The following is a 27,154-nucleotide window of genomic DNA, read 5'->3' on the forward strand; positions in this document are numbered from 1 at the left end:
GATATTGATATCTCTACCGGAAATATTTGCATGGATGTTTAAGGGATGTGTTTATTATTCAAAATATTATATTTCTTATGTCTTTAAAATGAAAAAAACCCTATTATAATGAAAAAAAATTAAATATAAGTGATATGGAAAAAAAAGGTTTGGCCAAGTCACATTTCCTGTAGATGTTTAGCTTGCAGTTCATCTGCTTCACTGATGTAAACTTAAAACTACATTAATTATAATGGTAAAGTTATTTTATCTAATGGATTCAAATACCAAGTGTTAGATATGGTTTGAATAATCATTTTCCCAAAGGAACTTTGTAGCTTGACCTTTTGATTTTGTTACAAGCCTTTTTAAAGTAGCACAACACCATCTGTTGGTACATTATGTATTCATGTATTTCCTATATAAATGTCTTAGGACAAAGTTTTAGTACTTTTCTTAAGATAATTTGAAACAACCTATTGGGACATACAAAAAAAAGGCAGTGGAGATTAATGTATTTTTGGTTAATACACTGTTGGTATCTTTTTTTTTTTTTTTTACATGACAGCATGTAATTTATAATTGTGCCATAGAAGACATACCAAATAACCAAGATTTTGTACATTAGTCTTATAGTAATATACAGTTTCTATTTGTCTGATGTAGCTGTTGCTACTAATGATTTTGCAATCTATGAGGAAAAATCCTATATTGGTGTTAAATTTTACTGATATGAATACCTCTCTTTGGAAGTACATGATTGACTGCAATGATATTCTTAGAGCCTAAAAATGATGGTGGCCATTTCCAGCTAGTGACAATCACTTTGAGACTTTGCTGCTTGTAGGATGGCAATGGAAGTAGTGAAGCAGTCCTTATGAATTCATGATGAAATGCGTTGCTTTGGTTGTTTAGCATATGTGTGTCAGGGGAGATAGGCCTTTCCTTTGTGGAATCTAAAACAGAAGAAAAAAAGTCCAAGCAAGTGCTAAACTGTAGGATTTAAATAGCAAATTCTGCTTCCCAGGTTGGTGTCCAGTTCCCTGCTTGCTTTTAGAAATAGTGAAATAGAAGAAACAATTGCAGTAAAACACTGTGCTGGTAAGCATAGTCAAAATAATGCCAGTAATATATATATGGATTAGACCAAAATAATCAGCTTGCAGGTGAGGTATTGCAAAGCTGTAGGGATCAAAGATGTTAATACCAAGGCAATGACAAGGTGGGGTAATCTGGAATGTGATGAAAGAGTCACTTTGAAACCTTACCTTCCTTGATACATCAGCAAGTGACAGTTGCATTTATGTAGCGGTTTATGTGTTCCAAGCCTTGTCTGGATTATTGCAATGCTGTGCTGAGGAAAGTTGGAAAGCATCACTCATTCTTATTTATGCTGCCATGAAAGCCAGCTGATTTTCCGAGGGACACCTAATGGGCCGGTGGCTCAACCAGGATTGTTTTGACTCCAGCCTCATCATTCTTTTTGATATATGCCAATCACCTTGATCTGGCCAGTGGTGTTCTGGGATCCAGGCATCTGAATGAACTCCACAGTTATATAGAACAAGCCATGGAAAACAGTAAAAGAAAAATCTAAGCCCAGCAAAGATCAAGGCTATTCCAGGTGGGAACACATGTGTAACCTCTCAGAAGATACACAGAGAAGGAGAAAAAGAGGCAAAGAAAGTAAAAGGCTTGACAAATAAAATGAGTCTTAAAGAGACTGGAGGTTATAGAATTTTGTGGGCAATCTCCATATCACACAGTATGATGGCTGTCAGAGAAGTAGACCACAATTCTTGCAAAATGTATACTAGACTGCTTAGATATCAGGCAAAAAGTTGCAAAATTGCATACAAGTTCCTCCTTAGTTTGAAATTCATAAACAAAATGTGTTATTGAATAGGTGTTGCAGAAAGAGAGCTCTGTGGAGAATTAACTTCCTGGGGCTTATTTTTGTCTTCAAACATGAGGACTTTTTTCCCCTAATCTTGCAACACTCTGCTAGATAGTTTGTTTTCTCCAAGACTGGCTCCTCATTTTTATTTTTTTATTTTTTTCAATGACTGTGGATAACTACTAAGAATTACTCATTATCTTTTCAACTTGTTTAAAATATTAAATTACTCAACACCCCTTCTACATAGGGGTTTTCAGTCTCCTTCCTATAAACTGTTTCTTCATTTCACATTGAACTAAATAGTGACTATTTCTGACGAAGGAATTGACTCTCATTCTTAGCTTGTTCATTGTAGCATAATGGGACTCTGTTGCTTCATATAGCAAACTATCTGACTTCTACTGTGTCAATACTAATAATTAGTGTTTTTTGCATGTTCATATTTCCTGATTCTCTGCCAGTTCTTTTTTTTGTCCTCATGTTAGGAGCAGTGTCAATGTCTTATAGGCTGAAGGTAAGAGGGTCCATGAAATATGCTGGCTGTTTAGGAGTGTAAGTATGTAGGCATGTTTTCCCTCCTAGACGACTACAGTTCTTCCTGTCTTGGAGGTCTTGGAATGACACTGGGTAAAAGTATTTGAGTTATAATACCAAATGAAGTCTCCCCTTCTCCATGAGGAGAGTGTCTGTCTAAGGATATCAGTCACCTTAAACATAGTTTGCAAGGAGAATATGCTTAGCCAAAGTTAACAGTCTGTTTCAAACCAAGGTTTTGCAATGGAGTCAACTGAACATTCTGTTAGAATTGCTAATTTAAATCAGCCAGCCTCAGGACATGTTCCTGTGTGCACCTATGCACCCTCTCTGTGTGAGCTAAAATATACTTTCATTTCAGTTTGAGAGTAGTTTACACAGTAAAAGAATCGATTGTTTTTATGACCATATAAGAAGTAGTCTGGAGTAATTTTAGAGCAATTATTAACAACAGACCTTGGGGGAAAAAAAAGTATAAAAAATATCAGTAGTGACTTTCCTGGATTTCTAATCTCTCAGGGACTTTTCCATGGTTTGAGCCAGTATGAGCAGGATTCTACAACTCTTCAGGCTATTACAGTTTTGGGAGCTTCAGTCTAAAATCACAGAATCACACAGAATGGTTGAGGTTGGAAGGGACCTTTGGAAGTTATCTGGTCCAACCCCCTACTCAATCAGGGACACCTAGACCAGGCTGCCCAGGACATGACCAGATGGCTTTTGAATATCTTCATGACATCTCTGGGCAACCTGTGCCAGTGTTGACCACCCTCACAGTGAAAAAATGTTTCCTTATGCTGAGAGGGAACCTCCTGTTTTTCAGATTGTGCCCACTGCCTCTGGTCCCATCACTGGGCACTGCTGAAAAGAGCCTGGCTCCACCTTCTCTGCTCCCTCCCTTCAGATATTTGTACACATAGATAAGATCCCCCCTGAGCCTTCTCCTTTCTTCTCTTCTCTATGCTGAGCAGTCCCAGCTCTCTGTCTTTTCTCATAGGAGAAATGCTCCAATCCTTTAATCATCTTCATGGCCCTAGAACTTTCTTTTTTTTTTTTTTTTTTTTTTTTTTCTGAAGCAGTCATAACTTATCCAGCCAGATTCTTCCACACAGCACCCTTATCCCTGTAAAGCACTTCATATTTTCCTAGAAGGTACAGAAATTCTAGTAAGATGTAAAGGCAGTGTCCCCTAACATGCGCTCTATGACTTGAGTGTTTACATCTACTGGAACTGTTAGTTTTATTTGTGGAAGTGTTTCCGCTGGTCTGGGTCCATGCCAGACTCTCCAGAGATTTCTGTTAGTGACTGGAGAAAATTTTCCTGAGCAGCTAACAAATAAGGTCCACATTCTGCAGTTGGTTATAAATGTGCATACTGTTACAGGGAATGATCAAGGTATAAGGAGTTTCTTTCCAGGACAAGGATTTGTGTCATAGTTGTTATAACACTAACCCACTCTTGGTACAGACAGTCAGTAGAAGTAGTGAATGAACAATGTAACTCCTGCCTTTGGAGCTCAGTAGTATCTGATCCCTGTTCCAAGTGTATTTCAGAGTCTCTCAAGCACAGTGCATATCCCACATCTACCACTTACGGGTAGGTCCTCGCCTGCCTGGGATCTTCAGATGTCTCTGTCCTGGTGCTCCTGACTGTTCTTTTACAGCTTCCACTCCTGCTGCTCTGAAGCTACTTTTTTTTTTTTTTTTTTTTTTTCCATGCACAAGTGTGGCAATAAAGCAAAGGATTTAGAATATTTAAACTAAACTTGAATTATAAACGAGAGGAAATCAACAAAGAGTTTTGAATATATTTTGCCTTTTTACTCTTGCCACTCCTTGGATTCTGAGTTTGGTTCAAGTCACTAACCAGGCAGAGCTTCTGGCCTTGGGCTGCAGTCTTGATTCTTGCAATGGAGTTACCTCTCACTGGGAAGAGGAGATCAGTCATCATACACTTGTGGGCAAATTCCAGACTCTGTCCCCTTTCTCCTGACTTCATGTAGGAAGAGACATACAAGATCATGTATTGGTAAATCTACTGTCAGAGTCTTATATAATATGGATGTTCAGTTTTATATACATTTTGCAGCTGTAACACAGAAAAAACTATAAGCATATACATACTTGAACAGTGGAGATGCCTCAACTAATTTTGAACTATCTAGCTGCAGCAACACTGAACTCAATGAGGCCTAATTTATCTTGTTCTTTGGCCCACTGTGAGCCCAACTGTGCTACTTCTAGTACTGTATCTAAATATTTACTGTAGTGCAGTCTGCAACCACAGACTTTTCTGAATTATTAAGTTCTTGTTACAAATTCTGTAATCCACAGTAAAGATTACTATCATTAATGTGTCTAAGTCTATGCCAATGCCTCATCTAAATTGTTTTTTCGGGGGTTGTCACAGTAATTCACAAGAAAAGAAGCTGGTCACTTTTTAGTTTAGGTCATTGGAGAACTACATTTTGCAAGTTGGTATTTTGACTTTTTCTTTTGACATGTTCGTAATGACAAACAAGATAGTTGCTTGGTCTGAAGGTGATTCCTTCTATTTAAGATCTTTTCCACCCTGCTATACAATTTCCAAGAAGTGGATTTGTTTGTGAGCTCAAGCCATTCCAGACTAATGTATTCTGAACGTGCAGGCTCTTTTTTAGCTGTCAAGGTTTAGTTATCTCAAATTACAACCATAGGTAGCAAATGAATCATAACCATTAAGCTATTATATTATCTATCATAATTCTTGTTCTCATTCTGTATACATTTCTGATAGACTAGTTTAGACTATACTGGACTATATGTTCTTGTTATATACTTTTTTTTAGAAGTATTTTTCTCACTAGATAGATACCATACACAATATACCCAGTCTGTAAATTCACATCAATCTCTTCTAGTAAGAAGACAAAACATCACCAGTGAAGAACTGGTGGCATTAGAGATATGAGATAGGAAAAAACAGCAGAAGATTCCCTATAATGCTCTATGTAAACACTTCTGTATATCTCTGGCTGGCTGGCTATAAAGTTCACAGAATCACAGAATCATCTAGGTTGGAAAAGACCTTGAAGATCATCTAGTCCAACCATTAACCTAACACTGACCATTCTCAACTACACCATATCCCTAAGCGCTATGTCAACCCGACTCTTAAACACCTCCAGGGATGGGGACTCCACCACCTCCCTGGGCAGCCCATTCCAACGCCTAACAACCCGTTCTGTAAAGAAATGCTTCCTAATATCCAGTCTAAATCTTCCCTGGCACCACTTGAGGCCATTACCTCTTGTCCTATCACTTATTACTTGGTTAAAGAGGCTCATCCCCATCTCTCTGCAACCTCCTTTCAGGTAGTTGTAGAGGGCAATGAGGTCTCCCCTCAGCCTCCTCTTTTCCAGACTAAACAACCCCAGTTCCCTCAGCCGCCCCTCGTACGACATGTGCTCCAGACCCTTCACCAGCTTCGTTGCCCTTCTTTGGACACGCTCGAGTAATTCAATGTCCTTTTTGTAGTGAGGGGCCCAAAACTGAACACAGTAATCGAGGTGTGGCCTCACCAGTGCCGAGTACAGGGGTAAGATCACTTCCCTGTCCCTGCTGGCCACGCTATTTCTCATACAAGCCAGGATGCCATTGGCCTTCTTGGCCACCTGGGCACACTGCTGGCTCATGTTCAGCCAGCTATCAATCAACACCCCCAGGTCCCTCTCTGACTGGCGGCTCTCCAGCCACTCCTCCCCAAGCCTGTAGCGCTGCTGGGGGTTGTTGTGGCCGAAATGCAGCACCCGGCATTTGGCCTTATTGAAACTCATACAGTTGGCCTTAGCCCATCGCTCCAGCCTGTCCAGATCTCTCTGCAGAGCCTCCCTACCCTCGAGCAGATCAACACTCCCACCCAATTTGGTGTCATCTGCAAACTTACTGAGGGTGCACTCGATCCCCTCATCTAGATCATCAATAAAGATGTTAAACAGGAGTGGCCCCAAAACTGAGCCCTGGGGGACACCACTCTTGACCAGCCGCCAACTGGATTTAACTCCGTTCACCACAACTCTTTGGGCCCGGCCATCCAGTCAGTTTTTTACCCAGCAAAGTGTGTGCCCATCCAAGCCTCGAGCAGCCAGTTTTGCCAGGAGAATGCTGTTGGAAATGGTGTCAAAGGCTTTACTAAAGTCAAGGTAGACAACATCCGCACCCTTTCCCTCATCCAATAAGCAGGTCACCCTGTCGTAGAAGGAGATCAGGTTTGTCAAGCAGGACCTGCCTTTCATAAACCCATGCTGACTGGGCCTGATCATCTGGTTGTCCCTCATATGTTGTATGATGGTACTCAGGATGAGCTGCTCCATCAGGTTCCCGGGCACTGAAGTCAAGCTGACAGGCCTGTAATTTCCCAGATCATCCTTCTGACCCTTCTTATATATGGGCATCACATTGGCCAATTTCCAATCTCTTGGGACCTCCCCGGTCACTGAAAAGTCAGTATTAGTTGCAGTAGTTAGCTCTGTAATTAAAAAAAACCCATTAGCCACGATTAATTGGCCTAAATGGAGAAATGACCTGGTCATATGGATACTAGTTCTGGAGTTAGCTTATTTATCCATACCATAGTAAAAGCCTTAAATATCTTTTCAAAATGGTGTCAGCACTTGAGCTGCTAAATCCTGTAGTGATCTGTGTAAGTTAGATTCTTAAATGTATGCTTTTTGAAAATATATATCTGAATTACTCAGACGTTTTAAATCATTTCACTTATAATGTCTTAGGTGGAAGTGTATTAAAAAACAAAAGTCAAAATATTTTGAAATTATGAAATCTCACATTTTTACTCAATAGAGATAGGAATTTTGTTTGCATGACATCTAAAAAAGGAACGGAAATATATGAATAATAGTGATATGCAGCTGCACTACTGAAGGTGTTTATGAAATTGTTTTGATCTGTGCTTTATTAGACTGATTTACTAATCTTGCAGGTTCATAGAACATAATTGTACTGTAGTTTATACTATGTACTGTCATTCAGGAACATTAATAATTTGTTGAAAAATTCTCATCTATCTTAGAAATCAGTAAGCTCTCTGAAACTCTGATTATCTTCATAATATTTTTGCTTAAGCTTTAATGATGATATAGGTTTTCTTTGTTCTTGGTAACAGTGTGGTGTCAACATACTGTTTTTAAAAGCACTCTTCCCAAACTAGCAAAATCCAAATGATTGAAGTCCATTGGTGTATTTAATACACTTTAAGTTAGCCCATGCTTTATCCTTCAGATGAGACAAACATACAGACATGTGACAAAGTGCTATCTATTCCATGGCCAGATGATCCATATAAGCATAGCATTAGTAGCAGTTATAAACTAAAATGAAAGTTCTTTTCATCATGTCAGAAACCCCCCAAACCTTAGGCTTCTAGTCAATGACATCCAAAATCTGGAAGGTGATACAGCTCATGTGCTGAGCACTTACAGGTTATATGGACTCTTGCAGAAGTGGCAGGTCCCTAACAAACTCCTAGCATCTCTACAGCTTTCATCACCAATGGATTCTCTTTATCTTTTTCCTTACAATTATGAAAAGAGAAGGTGGAATTATGGTGAAGGAATTTTTCTGGTGGAAACAAATGTGTGTAAAGCATGGTTTTATGGTTTTAAAATGTATAGATAAATGGGACATAAGCCCTGAAGTTCAATTAGTGAGAAAAAATATTTTTAGGCTAATTTTATTTATGTTTTTGTTTTTATTTTTTTTTTAAAAATGAAGTGTTTGAGTGTCCATGTTCTTCTGAATTACTCCTAGCATGTCAGCTGAACTCCAGTGTTTGTTAATAGGCTAACAATGGGAACTAACATACAAATTAGTGCAAGCAGATTCTTAGTAAACATACATTTTAGCTTCTAGTTTCCTGGAGGTTAATGTGGACAATGAAATAAGATTAAACAAGAGGTTTCTTTAGCTTATTTAAAAATATTAGAAAGAGTGACTCACATAAGAGAGTTCAAATATATAAAAGACTGCTGCAGAGCGGAAAGGAACAATCACTTCCCCTCACCAGCAGCAGGTAAAATGAGAAGTTACAGGCTTAAATTATAGTAAAGGAGATTCAACTCTATGGCAAACTTCACAGCAGTAGGGTAGTAAAGCACTGTAATAGAGAGGGAAGTGGTGGAAGTCGTTGTCTTCCAGCTGTGTTTTTCTGTGGTTACCATGGCTTTCATTTTGCTGCAGGACAAGAAAGTCCTGCCCAAAAACTTCACTTGAGGTAGCAATATTTTATCTTCCTAAACTGTTTAAAGGAATGGGACACATCACTGATTTTGGAGTCTATGAAAAGGGTCTTAGTTAGTACCTAAGACATTACATGTTAGATGGATCTCCTTCACTATTTCCTTGTTCCGAGACAGATGAGTTCCTCAGGATGATAGATAGCTTGCCAACAATGCATTGTCATTGCTCAAGTGCATTAAGGCAGAGAGACATCTAATTTCAGTAGAGAGGGAAGGGAAATTCTCATGGTCATAATTTCTTTAATAGGTTACCTCAAAATTATGAGGCTGTGAGAAAATTGCCTTTGTTCTCCTTCTGTGTCTGCCTCATTCTGTCTCTTTTCCTCTTTTCTGTTTTACCCACCTATATATTTTGGACTTAACTAAAGTTAAGCTTCTCCTCCATAGTTCCCAGCATTTTGACTATGCACAAGAGAATCTGAGGGGCATATTTCAGGTAGCTGGCAGACTGAGACAAGGTTCTTCAAAATTTGTTAATAGAAAACTAGGAATCTGAGGAATGCAACAGGAAACAGATTTGTTGTTTCTTACCTTGTTTTGTGATCCTTTCTCACAAGGACAGAACCCTAGCTCTCAAGCATTCACTAGTTACTAAACTTGTAGGTCAAACCGTCTGAATTTTCAAAAAATGAAACTTGTTTTCAGAGTGTCATCTGACTTTCTGGTATGTTGACTGTGTCTTCTGATTTCTATTTTGAAGGGTGAGGGAAGACCCAGGTGGTCTACTTCCTTTGTTCAATGATAGGAAGTGACTATCAAGCATCCTGTATTTAATTTGTATATAAGTCTTTTTAGAAGGGGAAAGGCTACACTGTCCTCTCCTGCTGTTTCTGAGCCACCTCTCTGTTCCTTTTCCGTGTCTGCAGTGGCACTAGATTCCAGTTTGTCCTCTCTACTCCACTTCTCCCGTGAGCAATACTCCCCAAGCTACTTTTTCTCTCTCTCTTTTTATAGCTTTTCTAATATGGATATCTGAAGGTTTAGCTCCTGATAAATTTGTTTACTTGTAACGCCATACCTCTTGTTTCCTTCAGTTATGCCACAGTGAGGATGGTTTTGAGTAGTGATAGGTGGCCTCACAGGCCTACCAAGCAATTTTATGTGCCCTTAGCACCCGAAAGAGATTAATGAAAAACCCTGCTCTGTGTCTGCATACCAAATTCATACTGAGAAGGTGGGAAGAAGGTGGCATCATTTTAGACAACAGTGACATGCTTGTTTTTCTTCCCTGACTGATAATTTGTTTTAAGATCACTGTCTTGAGAAGATCAATCTCAAAATAACCCATTCTTAAATATACTCATTGTAAATATTAATTCAAATGGACTCTACATGCTACATTGAAATCAGCTCACTCTGTGTCAAACTTACTTCCATGGTCTTGTTTTCACATATTGCATTTCTTTTGCCAGCCTTCCAGCTCTAGCTGGCCTTTCAGAGCTGTCTTCCAATAATGGAAAGAAAAACAGATTTCCTGTGCAAAGTGACACATTAACTAAATTATTTATGTGATGATCCAAATCTAGCACAAACTTAGTGTTCACAAGTTTACCCTTGAAGCTGAAGAGTGCAAGAAATCAGGAGTATGTAAAGTTGGATGCAGGTACTGATTGTAGCAATTCATTTATACTGGAAATAAGAGCATCTTCCTATCAAACACAATTTTGTTCTTATTCTGAATGGCTCCTCTATATAGAGAGTATGAAGGTGAAAGAGGTTAGGCTCGGTCTTAATCCTGTGTGTACTGTATCTTCCTGTTGTGTAGAGCTCACAAACATTGTTGAGATCATGTCTGAACTGCACTATGGGAAGGTAAACCTTGTTTAGATTAGTAATATCTGAACTCATAAACTGAAGATTTCCAGTATCTTTATTGCCAGTTTGATCTTTTATTTACATTGAGTCAATGTTCACCTATAATACATGTTCAGTGTTAGTAAAGTGAACCACAGCAGTGAATTCATCCATCTTGAGGTTCTTCACTGGGTCTATAAAAGAGGAGTGCACCACCAACATGGTTAATCTGCTACAGAGCTGAATTGGGTGGACTCTGAAAGCTGAACTTAGGGCTGAAAACTGCAGACACCAGTTTGGTGTTAGACTGTGTATAAACAGTGTGTATAAACAGATAAAAAACCCAGAAGTGTTGTATGAGGCAGACAGAACCTACAACACACTGTAAAGGGAGAGTGGGTGGATAACATTCATTAATGTAATGATTCAGAATCTGTGAGCCGGGATGTGATACGATTGAAAGATGTGGTTGAACTAACTTTTTAATTATTTTTTTTTTTAATAGAACAGAAGATCAGATTTATGGGGTTACAAGTATTTTGTTACTCAGAGAGTGAGGCTGCAGCAATACAATTTAACTGTGTCTTGTAGATTGGCAAGATATGTACCTTTCATTCTAGTGAGTAGTTCTGGTCCTTAAATGAGAAGCTAAGACATTTTTAAAGATGTATCAGTGGTCTCATTGCTTCAAAGGTCTTACACTGTGCTTTGTATAGGCTAGATTTTGAGAATGCTTAGAACCATTAAGGTAACTGCAGCATGTTTCATAGGGTTTTCCAGGTGTTCTTAAGATATTGGCTTTAATCCATAAAGCTCTCAGTTATTTGGCCCATGCCTTCTCCCTCTCACTTCTACACAATTAAGAGGAGAGCATAAACAATTGGCATTAAATCCATCTTGATTTAAAAAGGAAGAGCCTCTTATCAGGGAGTTTCCTGAAAGTGGAGACAGACTGCTACTTCACTATCTCCTGGCTGCCTGCTTTGCCTATAAATATGTGATTTGGATATTCTTCTCAGAAAGCTGAATGTCTCCCCACCCTTTCTTTCATATTCTTTGAGAGATGATAACAGTATAGTATAACTGTGTGAGAGCTATTGAGGGTTTATTATGGTAGTTGATGAATATTATTATGTACCATGTGGATAGTCAATTATATGTGGCATATATTATAGATTTTGTATTTTTTCTGATTTAAAAATTTCTTGAAGTGTCTAGAGCCAGGGTTAGGTGCTTAAATTGCAACTTCAAATAAATACATTAAATAAATAATTGATGCAGGCAGTTACAGATAATAAAGAGAGCTGGCTCCTGGGTAGAAAACACTGTAAGTCTTAAAATAGCAGAATCTTTAATAAAGGAGATGAAATATAAGCCCCAAAGAATTTATTCTCTGAAAAAAACAAATAACAAAAAACAAACCAAAACCAAACCCAAACTAACAGGATTTATGCTTGTTGAATTAGAAGTTTCATTATATATGGTACAAAACTAATTACTAAGGAACATTTTATTTACCTCTAATTTCTATTTAATAGCCATTGCACTTGTCATTGCAGGTATGGTTACAAAAGTATGGCTACCTTCCACCAACTGACCCCCGAATGTCGGTGTTGCGCTCTGCAGAAACCATGCAATCAGCTGTAGCTGCCATGCAGCAGTTCTATGGCATTAATATGACAGGAAAAGTGGACAGGAACACAATTGAGTAAGTAACCAGTACTGAACTGCTCTTGACTTTTCTGTTTCAAGCAGGGTAAAATAGAGCTGGAAAAACTTTATAACATATGAAGCAGGGTAACTGGGATATCCAAATAGTGTTCCAGCTTCAGGTGGGGAGATAAAATGTTTCTCTCTCTCCTTGCCTTTCTTTTTTTATCTTCTGTATTTCATGGTAGCAGGTGGTCACCTGCCTAACTGCTGTCTGCCTTTGGGCAAGTGATTGTAAAGAAAATGTTTCAGGGTTAACTAAAGAAAGGGCCAAAAGGTTATCAATGTGGTAGTGGAGAAACCTATTCAAAATTGGCAAGAATTCATGAAATGTTCACAGTGGAAAGAGTCTTTTCTTGCTGGAAAATCTTTAGTGTGAATTTTCTTATCCTCATTGAAAAAAAATTTAGCACACTCCTTGGGCCTATTCATTTAATGGTTTCCAGTAGCAAAAGACCAGGTGTGGTCATTTTAACATGCAGTAAAATTGGATTAGTTTTGCATGCCCTTCGTAGTTCTGGAGTTGTGTAAGGCCAGCAGTGTCTGATTTTACTGACAGACTGAACGCAGAGAAACTTTCTGAAACAGCTATTAAAAGACACTTACAAACAACTCTATACTATGACAAAATTTTAAAATGTAGCAGGAAAAAAAAAAAAAGAGTATTAGAACACAAATAAGAAAATGTATCTGGGATTAAGATTTGAAGTGCTTGTTGGACTCATTCCAGTTAAAACACAATAAAGATTATCTTGTGTTTTTAGAAAAATTTACTTTTCTTGAAACGCAAACAATAACAAAATAGTACTGTCACTACATAGCCAACATTTAGTTTATTGAAATATGTTTCTGCTACTTCTCTAAAATTCTTTTTAGGGGGGGAAGAAAAATACTCCTTTATTTCCCATTTACCCACCCCAGCCTGATGTGTCATCTTTCATTATTCTTTTTTTGTAAAGTAACTGACATGAATGATTTTTCTATCATTTAGAGTTTAGGCAAGAGGCTACCCAAAATGCTGGCAGGATTGGAAAAATCATTTTATTCCACTGGCACATGCATTATTGCATTGAAAAGCAATAAAGCAAAGCAGATTTTGGGGCTGCCCTAAGGGGAGGTGGGTTGATCACACATCCCTTAGTTTAGGAAGTTAAAGGACCTTAGAACATGCAGTGCAATAGCAGTAAATGCCTAGTGAGCGAGCCATGCTCAAAAGTATGTTTATGATCCTATCTGCAGGGTGGAGAGACTTAGGCTCTTTATACAGCTTCAGTGACTGATCCTTGAGGAGAAGGTGCTGCTATGCCAGTCACTAGTAGCCTTTTAAAGACACATTAGTGGCAGCTTTGTAAGAGGCAATATATTTCACTAAAAGAAAAATCATATGTTCACAGCAGTACAGAGAAGTTAATTGATAACTTAAGGAAAAGCAGGGGACATCTCTTAGTTTAGAGTATCAGCTAGCGAGTTGAAAAGAACCAAACCAAACCAAAACTTTAATTGCAAAGGGAAGTGGTTCATGTTTGCTAAACTGGGCATGTTGGCCAGCATGTCAGCAAGGTCGTCTTCACTTCTTTTGCTATGTAAGAGACAAAGGAATCAATCTATGCAGCAGTCCAAAACATTAATTTTACAATCTGGTAGATATTCAGCCTTCCAAACCTTTTGATGCATGAGTTTCTTCCACACAGATATATTAAAGCATGGCAATTCTTAGGTACATAAAACTCATGCTGGTTGAATTCTGCATTTACTTACACATTTGGAGTTGCATTAACTTGAGTCAAGTTGGGAACAAAACTGATTCTTAAAGACTTGTCATACCTGCACTGGTGTTGAAAAAAAAAATAAACTCATTAAACTAAACTGTGGCCTTGTGGCCTTAAGTTACCATCAATTAACACCACTGAATATTCTTGGGAGAGATGACTATATAAAAAAGGATAAATATTTTTTTAAAATTTTTTGTTCAATTGTAAATGTATGAAATAATTTTCACTTTCATCTGCACAGAAGTATATATACTCATTTGGTCAGAAATACGTGACAGTTTACCATTTGTTTCTCTGTGATTAATATGTTAAAATCACAAACAGTGCTGGGATTACAAAACAAAGAGTACAGCAGGAATCTCATAAAAGTAATATGTTCTCATCTTGTGCATGAGGATTTACCTGCTTCTCTAGCAGTCTTGAGGAGAGATTATGATGTGCCTCTTTGTCTTCAGAAGGACAAACAATTGAAAGAAGTTATAGCAGTAACTTGATAGGAACCAACTTTGGGGATATTAACAGAGAAATTAAGTCCTGCAGCATCATGATCAAAAGTCTCCTGGGGGGATTTTGTTGCTCTGAAAAAAAAGATAATCCCTCAATGAGTATTTCGTTATGCATAAATATGTACAATGTTCATCTTCCCCCTACTACTCATTTATTACTCACTTGTTTTTGCTGTATTTTTAAATTTGTTTCCCAAGTGTCTTGAAATGCATGATCCATGCTTATTGCTGGGGATAAGGAAGAGTGAATGGCAGAAAGAGACATCATACTAATGGTGTAAAAATATGAGGGACATTCTGAATACAAGTATCATGACAGTAGCAAACCCAATGAAAATACCCAGTGACATTTGCATGGGGTGCCACAGTATTTTCTGTGATTCATTGATATATTACCAAACACAGTCAATGATTCATTAAAATGGAGACTTCTGAAAATGGACCAACTGTTGGCATCCTGGTCTTTCACAACCCTAAACCAAACCTACTAAGTAGAAAAAGACCAGTTGTTGTCTTTTCTTAAAACTGCTATACAAGTTTATTTCCAAAACATGTTTTGCAGTTTAAAGGGGTACATTACAAACTTCTTTGTATACAGATAGAACGGATGTGTATAGGATGCTGACTAAATCTATACAATATTAACAACACATTTGTTTTATTTTAATGTCATCCTTTACAAATAAATGGCAAATGTACTTATTTTAATGCTCAGATGAACTTCTAACCAAGTTTACTTCAAAATTTATAATTAAGATGTAATCAGATTTATATGTGATCTCTACTGTTTATATATTAATTATCAGTAATAGAGTAAGAGTGAATAGTAAATTTTTGAGCTGTTGAAATTGACTCAGTGGTCTATTTTATTAGTAAATATTTTTGTACAAAAGCTATACATAAGGTCTTGTACCATCAGGAAACATTCAGTGAGAAGCCTTGCAGACAAATCGTCATCAGTAACATGGGTGAAATACAGTATCTTATATCAATCGTTGACAGCTCCCTATTAGAGGAGTATCAGTGAAGTTCTGTAATAGTGGAGTACAGTAGGGAAGAGTAAAGATGTTTACAAAACATATCTATCCTCACAAGAAGTTTAAGGGTACCATTCTGTAGTTTTCTTAAGTAAATGTCTATAGTTTTTCCAGCCACTCAGTCAAGTTGCACTGTCAAGTTGGACTCTCCCTTTAATTTTTCTTTTTTGCTATAACTCTGCCAAAAAAAAACCCAAACCCAATCACCACCAAGAAAAACATTATACAGCCTAAGCAGCAGTTTTGATTAGGGATAAATGAGGGGGGGGGGGGCATTTAACCAAAGGTAGTTTTTTTAATGTTTTGATTCCACATTAGACCAGTAGTTTTTTCTGAAGGCTTAAGAAACTGAGAAAGCAGAGATTCTTCCTCTTAACCCCCAAAGAACAAAATAAGTTTAGGCAACTGGCTTGAGTTATGAGAAGTTCAGTTTCAGCTCTCTCTCTGCTGGAAGAGCATTACAGTTTTGCTGCATATTTTTGTTTTAATCTTTTCAGATTTTCTGTTAGTCCAAACTGTTTTAATTCTCTTGACATATGTAGCTCCTCAAGATTCAAACTAATGGAGCTAAAAGAGGAATTTGATGTGACATAGTCTACAGATAGAGTACATTAGTCACAATTAAGCCTCTTTATTGAGTACTGATAAAATGTTATTAATTTTGAGGGCCTGCTGCATAAAACATTTCTACAAGTTCAGAACCAAACAGATTAAAGAGAGGCAAAGTATTAGAATATTACCAGTATTCACCTTTTTTAAATGAAAAACAATTATTTCAAAAAAATTAAACTCCAATCATAATTGATTGCATTATATTAAAAGCAGGTATATTTGGAAGAAAATAGAAATTAATGTTTTATTTGTCAACTCCCCCCCAGATGGAAGAACATATTACACACCAAGTATCCCCAAATGTCATGAGCATTAATAGTTACTTCTGAGAAGTCTTTCTTCAAGTCAGTGTGAGAACAATTACTGTTTAAAATACTATTTTTAACATAATAAAAAACAAAAAAGGAAAATTTACATGCCAGAAGTTGTTGCCGTTTTGCCTCATTTCTGTGCTAGAAAGTCTGAACTCCAATACTAACCGTGTAATAATTTTTTTAAAATTCTGACTCTAAACTTAGCTCAGCTAAGATCTAGGTGATAGATTTGGTGATAGTCCAACTCTTCAGCTGCAAATTGCATCTTTCCTTAAATTTTACATGAGGATAATTTTGTGAACCACCGTCCCAGTCCTCAGGTAAGAACATTAGTGAGCCAGACAGCCGGACAACATGGAACATTCCCTGCCCAGCCAAACCAATAAGAATACAAGCATAATGTTCTTGATAGGTACATGCCATTTCAAAATCAGTGCAAGAACAAATTGTGACTGCTTGAATATCATAACATGTTATTTTGGGCTATGTTTTTTTTGCTAAAAATGGATTGTCAGTAGTTCTAGTAAGATAATACAATGTTGAATTTTGAATCCATGTTACCTAGTGTTCTTGACTTTTTGTATTAAAGCTTAAGTGTAAAACATTTTATGCAAACATTATTTTCTGTAAGAGTATTGAACCTTTGACATAACTTGAGAGATTATTTCAATAACAGCTTTGAAGATTAATTTTTAAATTCACAACTTGGAATATTTACACTTATCTGCCCTTGGTTTGCCAGTGAGCAAACTCTGTTATTAAAATAGGTGTCCATCAGTTAAGCTAAATTTAAACTTTTTTTGGGGGGGAGGACTAATTCAATTGATTTAGTTATTGCCCTTGAAACAACACAACTATAAGTGATATATTATGTATTTTATGCAAGACCTTGACATTTTTGTACAGTATTTCTAACAAAATATAATAGTTATTTGTTTTTGCTTTATTCCTTGCTTCTTTCTTTTGATGTAGTGATATCACCTTAAGGTGAGAACACTGATCTTTTGTTACATATATGTCTTTTTCTGCAATGTGTGTGTGCAGTTTCAACAGCATAATTTAAATATACCCTGTCATTAAAATGCATGGTAACTGCATGCTGATCTAACATGCACTGCGAAAAAGTATTACTGACAACGTGTCTAAAAGTTTTCTGAGAGCTGAGCCAATTTTAATCTCATTTGCTGAAGTGTAAATATGATATCATTTTACCAAGAATAGAACTGCCCTTTGGTCTGTAACTCAGATCTGCTTCTTTCCTTCATTTTCTTTTCTTATTAGAACAAATTAAACTTTTCAATAATATTTCATCTCAGAAGTCGCTAACGTCTACTTTGTTGAACTGACACTTCTTTTAAAAAAACAGGAAACTGAAGTAAAGTTGCAGGGTGTTTCAGCAAATACTGGTGGGTAAAGTTTTATAGATTTTGGAGTATTGTCTTTGCAGACACTAGGGAAAGAAGATTGTCTTACTTGCAAATACAAATAATAGTAAAGTGGTTTATGTTTTACGCATACTTTGTAATTATTCTGACTGGAAATTAGAGCAAATCATTCTGTGTTTCTTACTTGAAACAGGTAGCTATGAACTCAGTGTCTTCAGTTCAGACAGTCCAATTTGTAAGTTTTGGCTTCCCAGCTTGTACTACTTGATGGATGTGTCACCCATCAGAGTTTTTGCAGGCACTTCTATAGTCTTTATCAGTGCAAGTGGGGTGCAGTGCCATCTTGGTATTATCACCAAAATTTTGTATTTTCCTACAGGCTGGTGACTTAACTCCTATAGTTTACTATATGTCCATAGCTACAGCATATATGAAGTATTGTAAGTCTGGCTGTGCTTTTAAACCTCTACACGTGAATATATGAAAATGTGTGTGCCTGATTTCGACTGGATTAGCCCATTTCTAAAAATGCATTCAGTATGCAATATGTTTTTTCTTGTATTAGTAGGTGTAAAACTTACAATGCAAATCTCATTCCTTGAGTACAGAACTGAAAAATCAATGATTTCTTTAGATTGTATAGTTTTTATACACACAACACACACACACATTCTCTACTCCTTTGTACTGCAAATATTCCATGTTTTCTTTTGGGCAAAACAAGATGGTTTTCTTCATTTTGTATATATTGCACTAAGAATATCTACCGGAAAAGATGAAAGATGGTTGGCTGGTTGTTTTCTTGAGTTTCTGATACCAGTGCATGTATTAAAAGGAGTCTACATTCTCAGATGACATTTCAAATGACTTTTCTGTCATCCAGTCATACATACCTACAACTTCTGTGTGTATATTTATTTATGAAACAATGCTTAAATGCCAGTTTAATGGTCAGAAATTTATTCATGCAAGACTGAATACAGGGTATGACTACTCTTGTGGTAAATACCATTGGAAAACTATAGCTTTTACATCAGTAATTTTTTGGCATGATAGAAATAAAGTCAAATGAACTGGAAAAATAACAGAGGAGATTCGTCTTTTACTTATTCAGTGAATGTCTTTAATCTTCCTGTTGATAAATTATTCTGCAGCTATGCAGCTCATGTGAAATAATTTCAGCTTTTTGTTCACTTTTACTCAAACTAAATAATCTCTTATACTACAAGTGAGAAATAGTTCAATGATACTGCTGTTGAATTCATGCTTTTGAATTAGATATTATCTTAATTTTGGCATATTTGGAATGATGTCAGATTTGAAGTTTTTGAAATATTTGAAAACATGGAAATATTGTAGGCCACTAAAAATTGAGCACTTCTATGGAAAGTGTGGTGCTGCTGCAATGGTCATTTTTGTTGTCTGTGATTTAGACCTTTTCAGCCTGATTTTTTGCAGACCATTAAATATTCTTAAGCAGAATTCTTGAGTTAAATATCTCCACTAGGAGTTTACAGTTAAAAGGAGATACTCTTCACTGTGTGGAAAGAGAGTCAGGTAAAAGAACTTAATAGTATCATAAAGTTAGCAGTTTCAGTATCTTGAATTAAAAAAAAATCTGGCAGTTCGCTGGGCTCTTTGATTAAAAGAACTCAAGGCTTGTTTAAATATCATGACAATGAGACAAAAGAGGAGAATCACAGAATACAAAAAATAATTAGGAACTAATGATTTGACTAAATCTTAACTTCACCTTCACCAAGCAAGCTAGTAATACACATCACCATTACCTTGAATGAGTCAAAATAAATTATTGACTGTGAAAGACTTGTCCAGTTGTGAAGTCTTTGTTCAGAGGTTGTAGCAAAAAAAACCCTAGGAAAAATAACAGCAAAGAAGTTGGTTTCTGAATGTCATGGGTTGCAATGAAGTTCCACAAACTATACATCTGATAATTCTTCCTTTTGTTAGTCATTGTTACATGTAGACACAAAATTGATAGTACTGTAACATCAAAAAAGTATGATATTTTTATTAGTTGGGTGCAATGGTTATGACTTTTCTTTCATGTTGCTTTAACTGTGTGGTGCTGTTTCTTGCAGCTGGATGAAGAAGCCTCGATGTGGTGTGCCTGACCAAACAAGAGGCAGCTCCAAATTTAACATTCGTCGGAAACGCTACGCATTAACAGGACAGAAATGGCAACACAAACATATCACTTACAGGTACCAAAGATATTCATATAGATATATAAATGTCACTAGTAGTGCTGACTTTTAATTTAAAGTAAATATAAACTTCTGAAATAGTTTTCAATATTTTTAGAAGTCTATTATTAATATGTGATACAAAAATGCTGATTTGGATACCTCTTGGATAAGTATGTATGTTCTACACAATAACCAAATTAATTTCTTGGATTAAAATTGCATGCATTTAGTAACCAGTAAATTCTCTGAAGCTTTCAGCATTGATTTAACACCCAATATGTCCTTAACCTTACCTTTCAACCCTCTTGGCAGCTTCTCAGGGAACATTGCTCTGAAACTAGGAATGCTGTAATGAAACACAGATCTCAAATTTAAGTATGTAAAATAGGGTATTGAAAGGAGTTAATGTCTGCAAAATGTAGGTGCCTACAGGTCTGTTCTAAGTGCAAATGAATTAGATTATAATTTGGTGAGTCACTGACCCAAAGATTTCCTGCCTACATGATGATGGTCATAGGGGTATGTGTGGGGGCGTACATCTGTATAACTCTTCAGTCTGGCATGTATGTTGCCTACTGTCAAAACTGATCTTTGCAGCGAAAGTTAGATTAAAACTGTGTACTTGCTAGAGCTCTGTCAACCAAAGTGTCATGTATATAACACAAAATCCATAATTTGTCAGCAATCCAAGGATTCCAATACAGCCTGTTTGAAAATTTACACAGCCTCATCAAGATTCCTGTAATATGTAACAAGGGTAAGTTCTGAGGGATAAAACAGTTTTCAAATTCATTAACTGATGTCATTATTCATGAACCCATATAAGTATTTAAATTCATAACATCTAATGGTCATATAGACTGTTCATAGCACAAGTGAAGAGATAATTTTATTAGTAACTCTGTGTCAATACTATGGCTTATGTCTGAATTGGAGAATTCTATTTTAAGACATTACACACTGATATAACTTCAAGCAATAGACTGAGACTGACTGCCTTGATATTAGTATCTTGCATTGACTGGAGTGCTTTATTGTTAACATAAATGTAGTGCAGTTGGTTAGAATGCCCATCTGCAGCACTTTACATTTATATGCATTTTAAAATTTAAATGTAGTGTGTGTGCACACATATGACAAGGCACGCATGGTCTCCTACAGATGTGTGTGGTTTTCTATTGCTCTGATTTGTACAGAATCTGATTCTCTATTTCATTATAGGATTTTTTACAACAGTCTAAATCCTACCACTTGTATGTCTTCTGTACTGTCACCCAAGGCATTAATCATAACAACAGACGAGGGTACCCACTATTAAACTATGTGGCAACTACCTAGTAATCTTTCTCCCTTTTAAGAATTTATAGCAATTCTTTACCTCCTGCCTTCTCTCTTGTAAAATGTTCACTCTCTCACTTTGACAAGACCTCCAGTCAACCACAGCTTTGAAGTGAATAAGCCTATTTTTTTGGTAGTGAATCACAGACCAAAAGATATTTAAAGTAGAAAATCAAAATTTTATTAGAATAAATAATACAATATTAATCTTTCTGAATTAAAACATAACTCAAAGCAAATAAGAACAAAAAAAGAAATAAAATTCTTTACACACTTCTCACCCAGCAATTCCCTGCTTACAGGCTTAATACCAGTTAACTGAATTACATTTTAAGTTGCTTTGTTCCCTAAACTTTTGATCCTATCTCTAGCATCATTTGTCTGCTCCATTCTTCTCAGTGCCACTTCTCAGTCTCTTTATAACCTTCAGGTTTCCAGCTGCGTTCTGTGTCTTCCTGGACAGTTGAACCTTGTAATATGAAGTGTGCCTGCTAAGCAAGCTTAGTAAATCCTACAAAGAGGGAGAGATTTCTCCCTCATTTCAGTGTCTGCTACCTCTTCCACTTTTCTGGAAAACAAAACCAAAATCCCACAAAAAAACCACCCCCAAGACCAACCCCCTCAACCTCCCCCCCGCCCTCCCCCTAAACAGAACAGAACCACAGAATAAATAACAAAAAAGATACCATCCATCACAGTTATCTTATCACAGGACTGCACTCACCAGCTTTTCTGAACAGGAAGAGTAATAGCAAAAAAAGTATTTTGTGGACATACCCATCATGTTAAAAAGAGACCAACAGATGAGCAGAACATGGACCTTAACAGCAGTTAATGGGTTTTTCTAAAATATTTGGGGGTCTGTTTTGCCAAGGATTTTGATTGGAATAGAGTAAGACAAGCTTTTCAAATTTGCTTCTTTGTTGCTTATTTCAAGAAAATATTTAATATAATACTGTAAATGTATAAACTCTTGTTGGACTCTGTGAAAACCATGTGGATGTGGAATTCTTCTTTGCATGCATCACTGTCAAACAGGTGCAGTTCCTGTGCTGAAGGGAGCCCTTTGAAAGAGATCAAAAGCTATATTTACCACTTACTATCTGTCTGGCTACTTGGTCTTAGAATATATCTTCAGATGCTCTATTTAAATTAAATAATTATCACTTCAGGCAAAACATCAAGACATTATTAATGGAACAATAGAATTGAGATCACATATAAATGCATTTTAAACTATGTCTACTTATATTTTCACTCTAGCATTTTCTGTCTGTCACTTATTTTTTCCCCAAGAATTGCTCCTAGCACCTGTTAAATTTAAAGTAATTAATGTTGTTCAGACTATATTTCCTCTTAGATTGTCCCTGTAATCATGGGTAAGAGGATCAAAACAGATACACATGAAACTTGTAATATTATTTTTACATCTCCATATTTTCAATTTATAATTTTTCAAGCTGAAACAGTTCCCCAAAATTTCAAGATGGAGCTTCAGAGGAAGTGACTTACTATTATAATTTACATTAATTATGTCCTTTTTGGCTACATAGTACATTTTGGACTTAGGTTATAATTACTCTTAGAAAATAATGTATATGCAGACAGTATCAAAATGCAGATTTACAGTATTGGGAACATCAGCATGGAATGGGCATTGTGCTGCATTAATTACACTTTCTCTCCCACTGGGAATGCAGCTTTCTGCTTATTTGAACTGGTGATTGGGGTGTTTGTTAGAATTTCTGTTTCTAATTAAATTACACAACAATATTACTTACTGTATCTTTTCTGTCTGGTATATTTCATGTCAGTATACATTCTAAACATTATTAGTACTTATGTTATATACTGGCATGTCTTTTACAAAGAAAGAAACAGAAAGTGATTGTTTGACCCTTTTTATGAGCCAGAAGAGTGTACTAGTGAAGGAGAATATCTAAAGTATATGAAAATTATAGCCCCATTACAGAACAAACTACAAAGCTACAAAGATCTTAATAATATGGTCTTGATTCTTCCTTAATGTTTTAGACTATATCAGGTTACACAACATCTCTGAACATTATATAGAGTCAGAGAAGAAATCTATGAAACCTATTAACGGATTTTTTTTTTTTTTAAGGGGCTGTTTACAAAGACACTTATGAATCTCTCTCAAAAGGACTCTCTCTCTCCTAAAGACTAAAGGGACAGGTTGCTATGATTCCTGACACTATGCTATGATTCCTGACACTAAACATTAGCTTTTTGTAGTAAGCATGGATGCTCAGTTAGATGCTAATTAAGGCTCTGTTAAACATTCTTTTGTCATTATAATTGCATGTCCTACCAACTTCCCATCAAAAATAATATAAAAAATGCAATTCTAGTTAACTTGATTATACACAGGAAAGTTACCAGTATCTATCTACCTGATATCTGCTAGTGCCATTAATGCTAGTTTAATTTTTAAGAATCTGAATAAAATGGAATACTTCAGTTTCTGAGTGTTGATTTAAGCATATTTATCCCTGTGTTAAAGCTTGGTGCTTTCCCAAAGACTAATTTAATAAAGATAATGCTTGCCCTTTTCTTAACTATGTTAGCAGAGTTATATACCTTAGTATTTCTAACCTCTGAACAGAAGGGGGGAGGACATGTAAAATATACCTAATAAAAGGGGATTAAAATACTGTGGTGATTCTAAACTTTATGCAATGAAAAAAGTCTAGAGCACTGTAATTGTGAGAGAGGATTACTACGTAACAATCAATAAAGCAAATTAGTGATGCTCTCCCACAGTGTAATTAACAAAAAAATGTTCTTCACTATATGTAGTTTTGGTGTCAGTCTTTTTCATGTAAAATTTTAATATTGAAGAATATCAGTTCTCATTTCTTTAGCACTTACCTACTTCAGCAGTCCTGAAATAATTGAATATTTGAATATAAATATTCTATAATTGTAAATGCTTATGTTGCATTTTATTAATTTTAAATTAGTTGTAAATTATGAATTATAGAATATCTTTCCTATAAAAACATTTATCTGTCAAGTATTTTGTTAATCTAATCTTGGTTTTGTATCTTGGAAATTTCATTTTTGTCATTTTTGTCACTTTTCATCTCCTTTTAATGAATTACGGGGAGAATATTGTCGCTGAAACTGAAGAAGCAAGAGAATTATAAATTATTTCCAACATGGCAGCAGTAGGTTGACTTTCAGTGTGATCACAGAACAAGAAAATCAAAAGCAATAGTTCTGACTTTAATGGTCAGCTGGTTTAATCAACTGGAGCAGGAGCTATATGAACTGAGACCACATTTTACATGAGAAACATTCTTAGGTTATAGCTACAAAGAGTTAGCAACGTGAGACTGGAAAGGAGTTGAAGCTAAGAAAACCCACATCAGTGAGAGATTAATGAAGCAACTTGATAGAAAGTATCTCTAGAGAAATGATGGTGTTAAATGAAATATACCTTTGACCAGAAGTAATCTATTAATTTCAATATAAGTAACAGTGGGATTTAAAAAAAAAAAAAAAAAAAAAAAAAAAGAAAAGCTTTAGTTCAGTTTAGGTTTGATATATAGCAACGACAATGAGAAGGCAGTTTCAACAAGATATTCAAATTTAAGCTATGTTTCAATTCATTTTAATCTTTAGTGTTTCATATCAAATACAGATCTATAATTGGCTTACTTCAAACAGATTACTGACTGCATCTTTCTACCTACTCAGTTGAATTTCTTGCTCTTTTATCTTCTGTGTCCTTTCTTTCTTGAGAATGGGGTTTCCAATTTGTGACTTTGCACCAAGAAAATCTTGGAATGTTTGAGAGAAATGGCACTGTAGAAATATTTTCCCCATTTATATTTAATTGATATATCTATGTTCTCAAAAAAAAATCATCTTGCATCATTATAATTACCATTGCATAAATTATAATTCTAAAAGCACTCATTAGTATCCAGTCTAATCAGCACAGCAGGGTAGTAAGATATTGTTAATCTTGTACTCTGGATTTAATGCACAAATGAGCATAGAACCAATTTAAAAACACTATTTATTATATGCAGTGGAGAATAGAAGTATCAAAGTCTACAGGCCATGAAGAAGTCTATCACTGAGTTATTACAACTCTTATGGAGGCCATTACTGCTAAGGTAAGCAGTAATAATAAGCTTTATGCATTTCGAGCTTTGTCTAGCCTTTGCTGAACTGCCTCTTGGGTCTAACTTGGGTCAGAAGAGTTGATTTTATATACAGAATTTAAGCAATTTCTGTGAAAAATATAACAAGCTGTTCTAATAACAGCTCAGGAATTAAAAAAGGAAATAGTGAAATTTAATGGCAAATATGTGCTACTTAATGTACTAAATTTAAATTTCAGATGACTGATTTTGCATAGCCAAGTGAGGTATATCCTGACACCTTGCAAGGCTCCTGAAGCTGTTGCAGCCAAAAATGTGTCACTGAAACATGGATAATATTTGAGGATATTTTGGGGAAGGAGGGGGAGGGGAGGGTAAACCAAAAGCTTTTCCAAAATCAATAGGACTTAGACTTTCAGAAAAACAGTCTCCAAAACAAGACTCTTCAGACATCTGTAGAAATAGTAAAGCAGTGTGAAAAGTGCATATCACTGGTGAAATCTTATTCTTCTTGTGCAAGACATGGATTTAAGAGCTATAATGCCTAAAGCAATTACCAGGTTGACAACCATATTTGCATCAAACAGCAATAATAACCACAAAATACTCAATTGATACATGGCTGTGGTTGTCTAAGAATAAGAGCTTTCAAAATTTATACAAAGCATCACTCAGTTTACTATTTTTCAAAAAATGACATTGAAGTAAAAGTTTCATCTTATAGATCATCTTTTGCTCACTAAAATATTTTCCCTTTGGAAGGAATTGTGAGTATGTTCTTCAGCCTCTTTATAAGGTTTCGCTGCTGATCTGGCCGAGGTCAGCATTGGGTCTTTCTTTTGAACACCTTTTCTGTGAAATGATCACTAGACTTGGGGGCCAGGAAAGTAATACTTCGGAAATATTCTTTCCTTATTGTGATGGCCTTTGTCTTACTACACTGCCACCTTGCAATAGGAGTGGTTTTGAGTTGGCATGTCCTCCACTTATTTTTATTTGAGCTCCATTATCTGGACATGTTGAGTGTAAGATATCCAGTTCCTCTTTTTGTGTTACCACTGACAGTTACCACTGTTTCAGGTGACTGCTGGCTTTAAGATGTAGAGCCAAGCATAATAGGAAAAGGGTTCATATAAGAATTTGTTTGCTATTGCCATGATATGTCTAAACTGAAGACTTTTAAGAGATGAGTCCTAGAATCTCTGGTAGTTGATACATTGTATGGATTGATCTTCTTACTGTACTTCCCCTTTGGAGGTTATATGATTGACACCATGAAAGAAATGTAAAATAACTTGGTTTTCATACATCCACACTGGTGAATTATTCTAAGCAAAGTTCCCAGCTAGACAAGTTCCATATCTGTGTTACACACAGTATTGGAATTTGCCCTTTTAGGACTGAACATGGCTTGTATTAAACACATTAAAAAGGGACAATAATTTTCTGGAAATACTCTTATATTGGAATAACTACTGATTTATTTAATTTCTTTTAGAAGCTACATTTTTCAGTATAATCTCACCCTCTCCAGAAGGTTGTTTTGGAAGTCAGAAATCTGTCTTGTTTTAATACAGAATGTATGCTTTGAAAAATTATTCTTCTTGACAATGAATCCTGAGATGTAGGATGCT

At 36.0% G+C, this 27,154-nt stretch overlaps 1 protein-coding gene across 1 annotated transcript in view; it reads left to right on the forward strand.

Moving 5' to 3' along the window:
- MMP16 (matrix metallopeptidase 16) overlaps positions 1–27,154 on the forward strand; it is a 187,389-nt gene that overhangs the window by 79,088 nt on the left and 81,147 nt on the right. Inside the window, exons 2-3 of the mRNA XM_074816326.1 lie at positions 12,060–12,208; positions 19,939–20,061. Of these exons, the coding sequence (XP_074672427.1) occupies positions 12,060–12,208; positions 19,939–20,061 (272 nt within the window). The remainder of the gene's footprint in view (positions 1–12,059; positions 12,209–19,938; positions 20,062–27,154) is intronic.

The sequence above is a fragment of the Strix aluco genome, chromosome 1, assembly GCF_031877795.1.
Source record: "Strix aluco isolate bStrAlu1 chromosome 1, bStrAlu1.hap1, whole genome shotgun sequence".
In the NCBI taxonomy this organism is placed as follows: Eukaryota; Metazoa; Chordata; class Aves; order Strigiformes; family Strigidae; genus Strix; species Strix aluco.